General features: G+C 30.7%; 3 protein-coding genes across 3 annotated transcripts in view; 1 reads left to right on the top strand and 2 right to left on the bottom strand.

Annotated features, from left to right (window-relative positions):
* Positions 1 to 8563, bottom strand: part of LOC126744294 (zinc finger protein 420-like) — a 71714-nt gene extending 63151 nt beyond the window's left edge. Inside the window, exons 1-2 of the mRNA XM_050451674.1 lie at positions 8278 to 8563; positions 7939 to 8139 (exon numbers count right to left, since the gene is read on the bottom strand). Of these exons, the coding sequence (XP_050307631.1) occupies positions 7939 to 8139; positions 8278 to 8517 (441 nt within the window). The 5' untranslated portion in view covers positions 8518 to 8563. The remainder of the gene's footprint in view (positions 1 to 7938; positions 8140 to 8277) is intronic.
* Positions 8564 to 10156: 1593 nt separating this feature from the next.
* Positions 10157 to 13182, top strand: LOC126744056 (uncharacterized). Its single transcript, XM_050451386.1, has 3 exons — positions 10157 to 10439; positions 11333 to 11756; positions 12688 to 13182. Exons 1-3 carry the CDS (start codon positions 10189 to 10191, stop codon positions 13066 to 13068), a joined length of 1056 nt encoding a protein of 351 aa, XP_050307343.1. The 5' UTR covers positions 10157 to 10188; the 3' UTR covers positions 13069 to 13182.
* Positions 11751 to 13746, bottom strand: LOC126744055 (uncharacterized). The gene is made up of 2 exons (XM_050451385.1): positions 13176 to 13746; positions 11751 to 12649 (listed from the first exon to the last, which is right to left on the bottom strand). Exons 1-2 carry the CDS (start codon positions 13626 to 13628, stop codon positions 11837 to 11839), a joined length of 1266 nt encoding a protein of 421 aa, XP_050307342.1. The 5' UTR covers positions 13629 to 13746; the 3' UTR covers positions 11751 to 11836.
* Positions 13747 to 16680: the final 2934 nt, after the last annotated feature.

Raw genomic sequence — 16680 nt, forward strand, 5'->3', positions numbered from 1 at the left:
GAAGTACCAAAATATGCTATACATAGTTCAAAATGGAGTATATTCTCTGCAAAAATATCAAACAACCCACAAAGGAGAATAGATATTGTAGATATGTTACAGAACACAATATCTGACAAGGATAATATTATCAAAAATAATGAACACATCATACAGCTTTTACAAGAAAAAATTGCTAGACTGAAAAACACAAGCTCGGGAATAGCTAAAAAACCTACATATACAGAAGTATTAATTTTTAAACCAAATGCAAGTCAAGATTCTAAGGAAGAAATCCTAATGAGAATAAATCAAGGTAACTTAAAATTGGGGATAAAAAACATACATACTCCTAAGCGGGGAAATTTAATAATTTCAATGCTCAACTAAAGAAAATACTGGGAAATAAGGACACTATAGATATTTGTAAAATGCAACTACCTAGAATTAAGATTGTTGGATATAAGGACAGTTTAAATAAAAATGATATTGAATCAATTTTAAGAAAACAAAACAGCTGAATAATGAAAGAAGACAAAATCTCTAACAATCTGATACATTACATTACAACTGTATTCACTAAATGTTCAAGTGGACTGTTTAATAATTCAAATAAAAAGTGTCAAAATTGCATCAAATCCAATAACATATTTAAAACAAATTATAATATTTCACATGCTACTAGTGACTTTGAGTGTCCTTATAAATATCAATTGAATATTTTAAAGAGTAAGATAGATTATAGTAAGCAGGTATCTTTAGTTTGTTAACAACAACTAAACTAATATTATGGATATTTCAGAATAAAGTATTTTAAATGATTTAGAAACGGAATGATTCAGATATAACAATATAAATAGTCGTTTTAATATGGAATAATTTAAAGAAAGATCATAAAGCATAAGAAACATCTACTTAGGGTTGTCCATATAAATATCCTCAGTGTTCAAAAAATGTTGATCAGTTTTTAATATTTCTTGAGGGTTTCAATCTTAAGAATTTGGATCTAATTATTTTGGGAGAAACACGTAAAATCGAAAATATTAAAAATTTTACAATTCCGGGATTTGAAACAGTTTATAACAATAGTAGAATTAATCAAAATGATGGAGTTTTGCTTTTTTTAAATAGGCGTATTAATTTTAGTGTCTTACATACTACTTACCTCCTGCATACTTATTGCATTAGTACTACTACTTTTGTTTTAAATAGGGTAAATTTTGCGATTATGTCATGTTATAGGTCTCCAGCATCAAATGATGACTTGTTCTTGTCTGACGTTGAGATGAGAGAAGTTAGGGATTAACAATCTTAATTATAATGGTATTGTACTGGAAACTGATTTAACAGACCACTTTCCCCTTTATTTGGACATACGGCTTGACATAGATGAAAACCAACAAACACCAACATTTGACCATCAAAACTATATCTCATATAATGATGATCAATTTCTTAATCACTGAAAAATGAAACCTAAGAACATGTAACACTTGCTCAGGACGCAGAATTGGCTTATAATAAGTTTTTTAAACTTTTAGTACATGAAAACTGTAAAACAACAAAAACTTGTTATAAAAAATATAAAAAAATTAAACCTTGGATTATGTATGGTAATATATGTTCAATTAACCATAGAGACAAATTAAAAAAACAAACTCTTAAAAATAAAAAAAAAACAAAATCTCAGACAAAAATACTCCCCATATTGGAACATTTTAAATAAAACAATTCATCAAGCTAAAACTCATTACTATAAAAACCACATATTGGACAACATGAACAAAACTAGACAAATCTATAAAATAATAAAAGATGCCGCAAATGAAAAAAAGACTAAGACTAACGCTGAAATGGCTATAGCAAATGAACATGACGTAATAATTGCAGACAAACTGGAACTAACCAATTACTGTAACAAGTACTTTGCAAATATGGGGGAAAAATGGCTGCTGAAATTCCTAACAGCTTATCTGATGTGGGTAACTCCTACATCAAATGCTAAAGATGGTATTTCTTCTCGACTTATAAAAAAAGTACATTGCACTATAAAAAAATAAAACCACTAATATCATATAATAAATCGTATCTTTACAACAAGAATAGTGCCTAAAGCTTTTAAATGTGCTGTTACAACTCCCATATATAAAAAATGAACAAGGTCAGATATTTCCAACTACAGACCCATTACTATTACAACTTTTACAAAAATTCTCGAAAAATGCCTTAAAGTCAGGCTCTATGACTATTTATTATCAAATAAACTACTGAATAATAAATAATATGGTTTTATAGAGGGCAGCAGCACTAATAATGCATTATTTAAATTGATTGACCAAATAAAACTAAACTTAGACTCATATCAAACATGTATAGCTGTCTTTCTCGATTTAGCCAAGGCATTTGACACTGTGCCTCACACCCAGCTGCTTGAGACTCTTGAGAACTCTGATGTCAGGGGTGTAGGATTGAATGTTTTTAAAAGTTATTTACATCAGAGATCTCCAATAGTTAAAATAGATAATATTTATAGTGATCCTTTGAATATCGTTATGGGTATACCACAGGGCACAGCTCTTGGCCCCTTATTGTTTGTTTGCTATATAAATTCATTCCTCGATCTAGATATTAATGGCATGTCAATTTCCTTTGTAGATGATACAGTACTGTATTTTACTGGTTCATCATGGGATTCATTAAGAGACAAAATTGTTATTGGTCTAAGTAAAGAAAGAACATGGCTAAATTCTCGTAAATTATCACTTAATCTTGCTAAAAGAATTTATGTTCCTTTTTACCTTACTGAATCCAATAGACCTTTATACAACTCAATTATTCTTCAACATGCCAATACAACAGTATATGAGGTGTCACATACTAAATACTTGGGCATCAGTGGCGAAGCGTACGAGTAGACAAGGTAGACACTTTCTACCCAAAATTATCCAGTTATTTGTCATTAATTTATCACGTAATTATTTCATGTAATTGTTGAATTAAAATTTAAAAAATAACACAGAACGTAGTCGCTATCCTTACTAATTATGATTATGATTATTATTATATAGTATCTAAACATGATTAATCCGAAGGCGCGCCCCGCCTGCCGCATCGATTAAGATAAAAATACAGGGCTGACACCCAATTAATGTATACGAGCCCCAGGAAGACACATTGATATTTGTCTTCCGAAATTTGGAGCATATCGAACCAAATACGCATCAAGCAGGCTACAGAGCATAGATAAACAGTTTATAGGGGTTAAAGTATAGGGGTTAAACAGTTTATAGGGGCTACAGAGGTCCGGCCGCATTCAGCCGTATGCAATTCGCATGCAAAATTTACTCGCGGGGAAGACATTCGAGCTTTTGTCTATCGAAGTCGACCAGCTATTTTATTATGCTGTTAAGGGTTATTGTTTATGGACACGCTTGATCTGGTCGGCCGCAATACATCTTCAATTTTGTCTGTATTTGGTGGGGGCGCGTGCTATAGTAATTTAATAAGTAGTATTTTTATTTTTGGGTGTATAGAAAAGATTTTTTTAGTGGATATTTTAGGGGTTATTTATGAACGACTGTTTGATATTGGCAATTGTATTTTAGTTGTGTTTTTTTGTAAGTAGTATTTATTTTTATCTATCTATCTTTTTATGCTAGTAGTAATTATTGATTTCTTTTTTATATCACTACATAATTTTTCTCTTTAAGTTAATATTTCATGCGCTTTCATTCTGTATTTCATTAAAGTGAATAATATAGAATACACATTTTTTTCTAATTAACAATTTTTATTGTTTGTCTACCCGAAAAAAAAGTTCACGCTTCGCCACTGTTGGGCATAACTATAGATCAACATCTTAAATGGTCAGAACATATTCCTGAGTCTAATTCACAAATTTTAGCAGATATGAAACATATTACCTCATAAAATTATAACTATGATATACAAATCATTAGTGGAATCAATATTAAGCTATGGTATCATAGCCTGGGGAGGACTTTACAATAATGCTCTCGGTCAGTTAAATGTAATTCAGAATTACCTATTAAAGATTATTTACAGAAAAGATTATCTATATCTAACAAATCAACTATACAATGAAAGCATTTTAAATGATAGAGGTCTATACTTTTTAAGCAATTATATTTATTGTTTTAGAAATAAAAATTAACAGCATGTAGATCATGCTTATCCTACCAGGAATAATTATAATAATATGTTGATTGTCCCTTTTAGGTTTGATGGCAACCAGAGATTTGCATCTGTAGTTGCACCAAAAATATATAATTTGTTTCCTAATAGTATAAGAGAACTAAAAAATTATCAATATATTAAACAGGTCAAAATATTTATTTCAAAAAACATGATTAACCTGTTAAAATTTTTGTAATTTATTGTGATGTGTTGTCAGATTGTTTAAGATCAAAATGGGTATTTCTTGGGGATTGTTAATGTAAAACTATCTCAATGATTATTGAATATAAATTTTGTTATTAATAATCAATATTGTTAGTAAGTTAAGGCTGCAGGAATACATTATTTCACTTGTGTCCTAAGTTAATATTAGGAATGATGTATAATAAACTTCTGCACATACAGGTAAACACCTAGGTGCATGAAACAAATTCATGAAACTCAGATCTAGAGTTAGGATTATACACATGTTTGTACTGTACATTTTCTAAATAAATAAATAAAATAAATAAATACTGTTGCAGACTATGAAGTCTTTTCAGATCTTAGAGCTAGGTGCAAAACTCTAATGGAGACTTGTTACCAGAACTTTATTTTAAATTTGGACCAATTACTTTATACAAACCATAAAAGTTTTTGGTATAAGTTTAATAACAGGAGAGCAACAAATAGGCTTCCTGATTTGATGACCTATAATAATGGGGAGTTTGTAGGTTGTGAATAAATTGTAGGGGGGTTTGTCCAATTTTTTTCTACTGTCTATAATGGAGAAAATAATGCCTTACCTTCTCGGCAGGCTGGTGTAAACATGACTATTCCAAATCCTAAATTATCCGTTAACCGTTCGATAACCCCTTAAACTTAGTGTTGGCCTTGATGGTATACCCAATTATTTTTTGATAAAATGCGATTGTGCCCTCTCTTATCCCCTCTTTATTTTCTTCAGTAGATCATTGGACTTGACAATTTTTCGATCCCGCCTATATTTAAATGTGCTGCTGCTAATGAAATGATCAATTACAGAGTGTGGGAGTACAGTCTGCCATTGCAAAACTTCTGGACAGTCTTATTTATGACCAAATTAATTTTTATTGCAAAGTACTTCTGTTAAGTGAACAGCATGGCTTCAGTTGTGGCAAGTCCGCTATTAGAAACTTGTTGTTGTATCAGGGTGCTCTGTTGAATGCTTTGAAGAGGGGGTGAACAAGTGGATGTATTATATATAGACTTTTCCAATGCATTTGACAGTGTCAACCATAGCTTATTACTAAAAAAATTGAAACTTCTCAGATTGTTTTAGGCCTCGTTTGCGAATTTTCTTTCTGATAGATTTCAGCAGGTACAAATTGGTGATGCTAGGTCACACCTTATCAGTGTTAAGGTGTGACCTTTGGGGTTCCACAGGGTGGTCATTGGTCTCCTCTATTGTTCAATATTTTCATTAATGATATTTTGGTTTGCTTTGAAATAGTAATTTTTTTGGTATTTGCTCATGATTTAAAATTTTAAAGGGTGATCAGTTCAGAACAAGTCATGGTTCTCTTGCAAGATGATCTGAATAGATTGTGTGAACGGTGTGTTGGTAATAGTTTGGCTTTGAATGTGGGTAAATGCAGTTACATTAGTTTCTACAAAAGAAACAAACAGGTAATTTCCTCCTATACTATTGATAATGTTAATCTTAGGTACACTGAAGTAGTAAAGGACCTTGGTATCTTTTTTGATGAACAATTGAATTTTAATACCCATGTAAATACTAATATTACTAAAGCATCTAAGGTCCTTGGTTTTGTCCTATGTAATTGTAAAGACGTGTCGGTTAAAACTTGCAAAAGGTTGTACATATAATTTGTTGTCACTTTGTTGGAGTATGGATCAATTTGGTCTCCTGTTTACATGAATAATTGTATGGCACTGGAGAGAGTTCAAAATTAATTTTTACGATTCTGCCTTTATAAACTTCACATTCCAGTTCCTAATCACCATTGTTATGATGAAGCAATGAACTGATTATAAGAAGTTTACTTAAGAGATACACTGAGAATGATTTCATGTTTATTTATAACTTTTTGAATGGCCTTGTGATTTGTCCCAAACTACTTAATAAAATTTAATTTAATATTCCACACCATAATCTGATTGTTCTCTTTGCCTACCAACTATGCTATGCACTAGCCTGTCGAAAGAACCTTGAGGCTAGTAAGCTCTACTGGAATTGAAGTTTTGGGAATTTACTTATTGCATTTTAGGAGTCTTATTAAAAATTTGTAGGATTTTGTTTTTTTGAAATAATTTTGCTCCATGATTAATAATTTGAAGTACATTTGATCATGGTCATTGATAATAATATATTTTGTTTTTTCTTAGCTAATTTTGCATTGTCAATTGTTCAGATTTTGAGAGATTATTATGAATGCTTGTACAACAGTTTAATTATCCTTGTCATTAAGATTAAGTCTGATAATTATTGTTAATTAATAATTAGTGGTTAGGTAGTTAACTTTTATTTCTTTTCCAGAAATATGTATATTTTTTGTAATGGGGTTGATCTTGTGTATTAATTGATTAAATAAATAAATAAATATTTATCACATAAGACTCATCAAAAGAGTCTATTTCAGTGTTGCCAACAATTTTTTATGTAGTAAGTAGCAGTTCAGAAAAGGTGGATCTGAGAAAAAACTTGCCCAGGGACCTGTTAAACTACTTCTTCCAAGTTGAATCAAGGAACCCCATTTTTTCAAATGATCTTATGCAGCTTTTGCTTAAAAATAAAAGACATGAGAAGCAGCAAATCACATACCTCTTTTAATGAATGATGGCCATAATTCTCACATAAGCCAGCATATCATAAAAGAAGCAATCAATAATAGCAGTCATCAGCTTTAACTAAACATTTTTTTTTACATTTTCTTAAAGATTCTCTGCAACATTGTAACATCCTCAAAGGTTTTCTTTACTGGAACATTTTCAGTTGACTCCATAAAATTTCCATGATCAGATTTTAATCCTGTTTTAAGAACATTTAACTAAGATCTAAACCTCACCAAGTACTAATCCTAAACATCTAATGAAAAATATTGAAGGGCAAGCTCCTATTGAAAATCTTAAAATATGAAGTGCAATTACTTAAGCAGATAAGATTTCAAAATACCACATTTAATATGAATTTAGAAGAAGTCGTTTCTGAAATATTTGAATCTGCACTTATTGTTCTTTTGACCTCTACACATAAAACTTTAATTAAAACCCCCAAGTAAAAATAATAGTATTTTCTGCCAAGCAATAAATACCAGTGATGAAAAACTAGAGGTTGTAGCTTGAACTAATTACAGGAATTGAGTTCAGCACAATTAGAAATATTTTATCAGGTTCTAAAATTAAGCAGTATCAATAATAATATCAGCCTATTTTTTTCAATTACCGTTTGTTTAGAAACAATATCTTGCCTTTTACATATACCCCACTTGACACTACTATGCATATATTTGATGTTTGCACATCTAGGATGTGACTTCTTTAATGTTGCAATAGGAGTATTACTAAGCACTTTTTGTAATTTTGGTATACTATAAAATAAATACCATTTGACACAAAGTTTATTGAATGTGTTTTTGGCAATACTTTTCTATTAATTATTATTAGTAGAGCCATTATGTAGGGCTCAAAGGCTGGTTAAAAAACATTAACTATATTTAATTTTAGGGATATTAAAATTAATAAATAAATAATATAATTTTTTTTATTATAAACATCACTTACCTCTTCATATAAAGAATCATGAACATCAGGCTGTATAACAATAGCTTCTTCAGTATCTGTTTTAGATTTTTCTTGTTGCCCTGTAAGTTCTCGTAATGCAGTATCAGATTTTTCACATTGCACCTTAAATTCATATGCAATATTTAATTTTTCTTCACAATTGTTACAAAGGAGGTATGGGAGGCCATCACCCAATGAGATCTACAAATATAAATATTTAGCTGTGAAGGTATAAGACACTGTCTTAAAAGACAAAGAAAAAACCAACAATGTTACATTATATTAAAATATGTTAGACAAATTATTAATCTAATGAATTTAAGAAATTGACTATCGAACCTGGACCGCAGAACAGGCCATAATCATATGGGAAAGCAAAATGTTTTCCTCTTGAGCATTCACCATTTTCTCGAAAACATTGTTCATCTCGGCACTTTCACACATACATGAACGGCATATTTTTTCTATCATAAGTTGCACTTCTTCCGGAATCATCATGATTTTTATTCTTTTATTCAAAATATGAGGAAAATATTTTAGTTTTAAATTAAACATGCATTTTCGCCTACCCGTACCCATACAAATAATCTAAACGAAATGTCAATCCCAAACATCAGTAACATCACAATCACAAACATTTTCATGTGACAACTGACAAGTGACAGAGAAACAATTAAGCCGTATCTTGAGCCATATTTTAGCGAGTAAGCGTCTTACTCGGTTGCCTAACAATGTCTTAAGCGTTACGTCATCATATAGTTGCGCTCGAATGACGTCATGTCTAACAGCTGTCAGAGTCTAAATATTAGTAAATATTAGCTATACCTTTCATCGGTATTGCATTCGCTTTGGAGACTGACCTAAACCATGAAAACACCCATTTGTCTAAGTTTTCAAAACGTTTTGAGTCTAAATACTAAACTAACTAAATCCGATCTTATACATTTTAAGGAACAGATCAAGAGGAAATACAATAAACAAAAAAGTTACTGGCGTAAACATAACCTCACTCAAATTTTTTTTCACACAGAAATAAACACAAACTAATCAAAAATCAATTTAAAAAAAATATTCTATGTGTCCTATATGGCTTTAGCGAGTAAGCGTTTGAGAGAAAAAAGTTTTCGTAGGTGTCAGAAGTATGCCGGTATTAAGCGTCAAAGACAAAAAAGGTGTGAGCAAAATTTACTCTACGTAGAAGGTTGCAGATTATGTCAAAAAATAAGTTTTAAAAAACTATTAAAATACTAAAAGTTTGAATCCCCTAGATGCCGCCAATAAAGAGTTATTAACAAAAAATAGAGAAATTCGGTCAAAAGAAAGCTCAAAAAGGGGTTCATATTTGTTAACACAGCTTACCCTGTATAACATCTTGCGCCATAAGTAATACCTCTATTTAATCAAGTTGGTTAAGCTTTTAAATGATGTAAACAAAAAAAAATAAAAAAAAAATTTTGTAGTAGAAAAAAAATCATTTCTCTAAAAACTTTTTTTTTGGAAAAAAAAATTACGTTGAAGCTCGTTTATCTCGGAAGCAGTTTCTTTTTGAAAAAAAAAAAAAGTTTTAACAAAAAAGAAAGCTACATTTACGTAGAAAAGTGCTATTTTGTCCGCAATGTCGGGATCGTTAAAGCCCGTTTAGGCCCCACAACCGATTAAGTCCGCGAGATACCGCACAAAAAGTTCAAATTTCATTCACAGAAAAATCCCACTTCTAAAGGATTTTGCTTAAAAAGCGCTCTTTAGGAGCTTTCCATAGAGGCCTTTGACGTCAATGAGTTTCAGAATATTCGGCCCAGTCAGTTTTCCGCAAACTGCTGCAGCGGCTGGTTTAGCGAAAAAGGCGCCCCTCCGAAGGGGTGGGCATGACTATTTTTTTTTTAAACATCATAGCCTCATCCTTCGCACAATAGACAATAAAAACCAGAAATAAAATCGCCATAGAACAAAAGTTATTAGCGTTTATGCGTTTATCTTATTATGTTTATGCACATAATAAGAGCTTCGCTCTAATAATAATTCAGTTTTGAGAAACAGTGAACCAAATACGTTTAAATAAGGAGGAAGCTATATCGCCTGATGCAGACCATATACCTTAACGTGTCGTTTACAAATCGCCAAAACAATGACACTAATCACAATAGACAATGTTATTTAGAATCAGTCATATCGAGTGATCATGTCGAGGTTTTAGTGCATGATTTTGGAATCTCAATAGCCCCCCACACACGAGGACTCCAGCGCGCGTGAATGGAGTGTGCCGTTCAAAAACCCCGCGAAAAAGTGTCAATTAGTGGTACAAACCATCACGCAGGTTTGGAGTGGCATTCCAGCCGACACGAAACGAGGCGTCTTAAATCATTTAAAGCCTCCACAAACGAAGACTTCGTCGTGTGCGTTATCACGACGTTCCGGTGCAGTGTTGATCCGTTTTTATTTCTTTTTAAAAGGAACCGTTGCCGTTGTAGTAAACCTTTGTTGTTAAAAATGAGTGATACTAGGTAAGTAATTACAAAATAATGCAATTTATAATAAGGAATATCGTTACCCAAAAATTGTTTTTTTTTTCTAGCCTGAACATTTTGTTACTAATTTTCTGTTTGCATTAATGTTAGAAACAATAAAATATTTTAATATGGAATTCCGTTAAATTATGCCTTATAAGTGAGGCCTCTAGAACAAAACCAGATAAATCCACTTTTTAAAATTTCCGCTTTGGTCGATTTTCTTTAAATTTGTTGACAGTTGCCAGCTCTTATAATATGATCGATTTCTATTTTAATTATTATTTTTTTATTTTTTTTTAATTTTATATATTTTGTAATGGAAGCACTTTTCTTAGATTCTTTATTTATTTTTGAAAGGAAACTTACTCTTACAAAATGTTGTTTTAAGGCACGGTTTTTAAGATCTTTTAGTTTGAAAGTACGAAAACACAATCTAAAAAGCGGCACCGATGTAAAAAAACCAAGTAGGCTTGGACTTTTTAATAATAATGAATAGAAAAATCGATCAGGTGACTTTAAATTATTTTGCATTTGACAGTACATAACTTATTTTTCTAAATTAAACCGCGAGTCTGAAAGTCAACCTTCCGTTACAAAATATTTTGTCGCTTTGCCGCTGGTATTTTTTTTTAATGGCTTTATTATAATTGAGAAGGGCACTACATTAACCTACGTGCCAAATTTTATTAAAATCGATCAATTGGTTTAAAACTTAAAAAGTTTAATTTTTTGTTATAACTTTGACTACCTGTAGATTTGTCATAAAACATTTTTGAGCAAAATTTTATTACGGCAGTCTATCTTTTTTTAAATTCTTTATCACATATTAAAATTAATGACGTTTGAACCGGACCACCCTGTATAATAATTTAAAATTTTGATTACAGGTACCTCCCCAAAAATGTACTCAATAAATTTATTGAAGTATATAGAGAACATCCTGCGCTCTGGAAAATTAAGTCAAAAGATTATACCAATAAAAATTTAAAAAATGTGGGTTATGACGCTTTAGTAAACATCTGTAAAGAAGTTGAGCCGAATGCGAATAGAGAATATGTTAGTAAAAAAATCCAATCCTTACGTGGTTCATTCAGAAAGGAATTGAAAAAAATTGAACAATCTCAGCGCAGTGGAGCTTCGCCTGATGATACCTTATGGTATTTTGAACTGTTACAATTTACTATTGACCAGGAACTTCCAACTGAATCAATTGAAAATATAACAAGTGAAACACAAAATATTGATGAAGTTGAAAGTATTTTCCCCACAGAAGAACAAAGTAATGACGATATCCATAGTCAGACAGCAGAGGTAATTATTTATTATAAGTTTTTACATAAATATGCACTTAAAAATAATGTGAAACAAATACACAATATAGTTGGTTTTCTTTACGCTTTTCCTTTTTTTATCATTTCTTCTTGCCAGGCTATTTTTCCTTTACCCAAAAAGTATCGTAGATAATTTTCTCGATTTTGCTTAGCTTCCAATGGTACGTTCCTAACTATGTTTTGTTTTAAAGATGTAATTTCATAATTCTGCTGTCTCCAGTCACCTCCTTCTATTTCATGTGTTTCGCTATTTTCCTTATCAAGTGTGGAACTTGTTATATAAGATGAACTATGCCTTCTTAAATAGTTGTGCAAAACGCATATCGCAAGAATTATATACTTTGCTTTAGATACGTTCAAATTTATACAAGTATGAAGTATTCTGAATCTAGAAGCGATAAGACCAAATGCATTTTCAACCACATTTCTGGCTCTAGATAATCTGTAGTTGTAAATTCTTTTTTCAAAATTCAAATCTTTTTGTGGATAAGGTTTAAGAATATGTCTATGCAAAGCAAATGCTTCGTCGCATACAAACACGTAATTTAAATGTTCTGTAGTTTCAGTATTATCTGGCAAATTTAAGGCATCTTCTGAAAGTCGGCGATAAAACTCAGTATATTCGATGACGCCTGCATCTGACATTCTACCATTTTTTCCGACATCGACATAGATAAATTCATAATTTGCATTTACTAATGCCATTAAAACGATGCTGTAAAAGTGCTTGTAATTATAATATAATGCACCTGAACCAGCCGGAGATGTAATTCGTATATGTTTTCCGTCTAATGCTCCACCACAGTTAATGAAGTGCCACTTATTTTCAAAATCTTTAGCAATTGAGTTCCATTCTTCTTTAGTTGTTGGAAACTAAAATAAAATAAAATAAAATATTTTTACTTTTGTAGGCTTCGAAAAGTAAGGCAACTAGTCAATATTCAAATACAGAAAGAAAAAAGAAGAGAATCGAAAAGGATGAAACTAAAGCGTTTATGAGGGCATGCACATCTGCTCTCACAAAGCATGAAGAATTTACAGAATTTGAGGCAGTTGGGATGAATGTCGCAGCTAAATTAAAACGCATGGACCAATCACAGGAAATTTTGGCTGAGTTTTTAATTCAAAAAATTTTAACCAAAGGCTTGTTAGGTCAACTCACTCAGGTCACGGATATTTATGAAAGACAGCAATGGACATCAACAACATCCTTGCCTCTAACCTCACCTGCATCAAATTCATCAAGTGACGTGCGTCAGTATTATGAGAATGCCGGCAATTATAATTTCTAAATAATTATAATTACAAATTATTTGTATTTGTTCAGAATTCATCTTTTTTTTAAAGAATAATAATTATTTGCTTGTATTTATGAATCTAATAAAAATATCATTCTTACCTTTAAATACTCATTTTTTAATTGCTCATAAATTATTTTGCAAGTTTCCGGAATAATGTATCCCAAAGCTTGAGGAGAAATCGCAGTAGAAAATTTTAAATCTTCATAGGATCTACCTGTAGCCAAAAATCTTAAAGTTGCCATGAGTCTTTCATTAGGCGGAATAGCCATCCTCATTACTGTATCTTCTTTAACTAAATATTGTTCCAGTACTTGAAGAAGATTATCAAATGTTGTGCAGTCCATGCGTAAATAATTTTTAAAATCATTGGGATTGTTTTCCCTTAGTTCCTTAAGAAGGGGAATATGACCAAATTGGCTTCTTTCTTCTAGCCACTTTTTTGTCCAACATGCACGTTTCTTATTTTTTTTATTTTGTACGGACGATATATACGCATATATTATTCCATAAGTCACTGCTCTGCGCCTACTTTTATTTTTTAACGTTAACATGATTTTAGCTAGTGTACTCTGTCGAACAAGCAATTACTACCAACGCCAATCCTTTTCAGATTTCTAAAATGCCACACGCCCCGCCAAGTCTACAGGAATCGACACACTTTTCTGCCACAAACGCACGTCTCTGAATGTGAAACTCTTGAGTGTCGGATTTACCCGCGCGATTATTTTGTACGTTTGTGTTTAAAAACAATGCCAATAAAAAAATTAATTTAGTTCGTGACAGGTCACACGTCAAATGTCAGCGTCGTCAACTTCATTACCGTTATTTAATATATTTTTTCTTGGCAACGCTGAAAATATTGAAACAGAGTGACCAACATCAAATCATTATAAAAATGGCGGCCACCAGGCAGTGGTCATTTTTGAGCATGGAGGCTATTTGCATTAGCAGTCCAGGTATATTTATCAAGTTCGTGTGAATGGGTGTTTCCATGGTTTAGGTTAGTCTTCAAAACCAATTCAATAACCATGAAAACGTAGCTAATGTTTAGACTCTGACTGCTGTTAGACATGACGTCATTCGAGCGCAAACATATGATGACGTAACGCTTTAGATATTCTAAAGCAACCGAGTAAGATGTTGACAGTTTGACGTACCTTATTGGACCAAATAAAATGGAAGAAAAGCATGGCCTAATTAAGGCGGGAAAATTACAATTTCATTTAAAAAGAAATCTCATATTTTTATTATTTTATCGCAATATCCAAAGCAAACATCCAATCTAAAAGGTTAAGTACTAACCTTTAAAGTACTTTTTTATTTGGTGTTGATCACATCAGATATTGATCAGGATAAAATAAAATTCTTCGGCTTTATTTTACATATCTAAATGAGTTAATATACTGCAATAATCAGTAACAATAGTGTACAACTTTTCATCAATTTCAAAATGGATATAAAACAATGTTTTCCTTTTAATTTTCCTGAAAAATAATTACTTAAAATTATATACATAATTTACAATAATTCATTATAATAGATATTATATAAATTAGAATTAATCTAAAAATATTAAAAAGTATTTTGTTAGCCCTGAACTATGCCAATCCAAATAGATTAGAACATATTGTGAAGATTTTTGTGTTATATCATGCATGTAAAGACATTACCATTAGGTTAATAATATCCCTATTTTATTACCACAAACAGATTTTACTACTTATGTTCCAATAAACGAGGTTCGAACAGTTGTAAACGCATTCAACAGTTTCTATGATAAATTATAGTTTGCCATATAAGGACAGAAAACAACATTATTAAAACTGACTGGTACCATAAACCAACGGTTTCCGAAAGATTACTAAATTATAAGCCAAATATAAAATCAATATAATTAATGTTGAATGTGTTTCAAGAAACACATTCAATAACATTTAAAAGCATACTTAAATATATTACTTATCTTAGGATATTTATAACGATAACTTAAAAAAAGTGAAAAAAACCATTGTTTTATTTACATAATCTAAACACCTTAAAAATTGTAGCCCAGAGCTAAAATATTATTCATTATAGTTAAGTACATAATAATTTTAATTTCACATGAAAGCCTGTTAAATCCCCTTTTCGAAAATGTATAAATTGTCTTAAATTCATTGTTTTTTTACAGAGCCAATTTTAGTAAATGACACCTTTTTCAAATTTTTCCAAGAATACATACCTGAAGTTCTGTGAAAACCGCACATTGTTGTCATTTTCCGTTCTCGACTTATAAGCAGTTAAAATGTGTCAGGTTATAGATAGAAACCCTGTATTTAAATGTTCCCATTTAATTTTTAATTTTTTAATTTTAACTATAACTCTCAAAAAAAATATTTTTTTGTTAATTTTTTATCCCTGTTTTTTTTTTGAAGATGTATTTAAACAATTAGAGTAGTAATTGAATAGTGTCATATTTAAGTTTTAAATTACTTATTTAATTTATTTTTAATGTATTTTAATCATTGATATTTTTTTTTGACCACTGTATAACATACCGTTTTAACTTGCCTATATGTGTTTTAACTATGTTTTTTTTTATTTTGTAGTGCCCTGAAGAAGGCCTAATATAGACCGAAACGTTTTTTTTTCAAGATAAACAAATTCAATTTTGTATCGATAGAATAGTTATAAGACTTATCTCATCTTTTGACATATTTTATTGTTTACCATCACTTCCGGTTTAACAGGAAGAGACACTAACTTTTAGAAAATTCAAGAAGAGACACTTGGTATATTATTACTTATTTTGATGGAAATTAATATTCTGAAAACAATGATACTCTATTTGCTACTTATTTTTATTATCATAGAAAAAATCTTTTTTTTTTTAAATTTTAGAATGGGGTTCTATGAATGCGTTGAAAGTTTTAATTTTTAATCAAGTAATCACGGAAAAATAGTTTTCATTGCATTTTATGACATAAATCGGTTACACACCTATTTAAAATGTACAACCCAGGCTAATAAAAGCGTGTTAATTAAATACCTACTACTTACAAGTGGCCTTATATGCTAAAGATGTAACCAATAGAGCAAAAAGTCAAATATTAAGAAATGTTCAAATTAACAAACAAAAAGGAACCTATAACATCAAAAATAATTTAGATCTACCTTTTTTAGAAATAAAGTCCTCTATTTTTTCAGATAAGGTGATTAAATTAAAGATCTGTGAAAATATTGTAAATACATAGGACGAAGAACAAATTTTCAATTTTTTTTTGCTATAATAATTAATCTAAATGGCCATATATTAGAGACGAAAAACTGAAAAAAAACGCTGAAACCAGTTTCTATGAAACGAAGGGGAACGAAAACACGCCTCATATTATCTCACCCTTATGTGCAATCCCTTGGACAGGATCAGATACTTTTAATGATACCATAGAAAGCCACATTTCAGAAAATTCTTCAATAATAAAGCCTACTTTCAAATTCTTCACGTACATTTACAAATGTTTCTCTGCATATTGCACGGCATTCCTGAATTCTATGCTGGAGTTGGTCTTGTGACTCAGATTGTGTTTTAAAAGTTGATTTTAGGTGACTCCGCAAAAAGAAGTC

The sequence above is a fragment of the Anthonomus grandis genome, chromosome 13 (genome assembly GCF_022605725.1).
Source record: "Anthonomus grandis grandis chromosome 13, icAntGran1.3, whole genome shotgun sequence".
Lineage (NCBI taxonomy): Eukaryota > Metazoa > Arthropoda > Insecta > Coleoptera > Curculionidae > Anthonomus > Anthonomus grandis.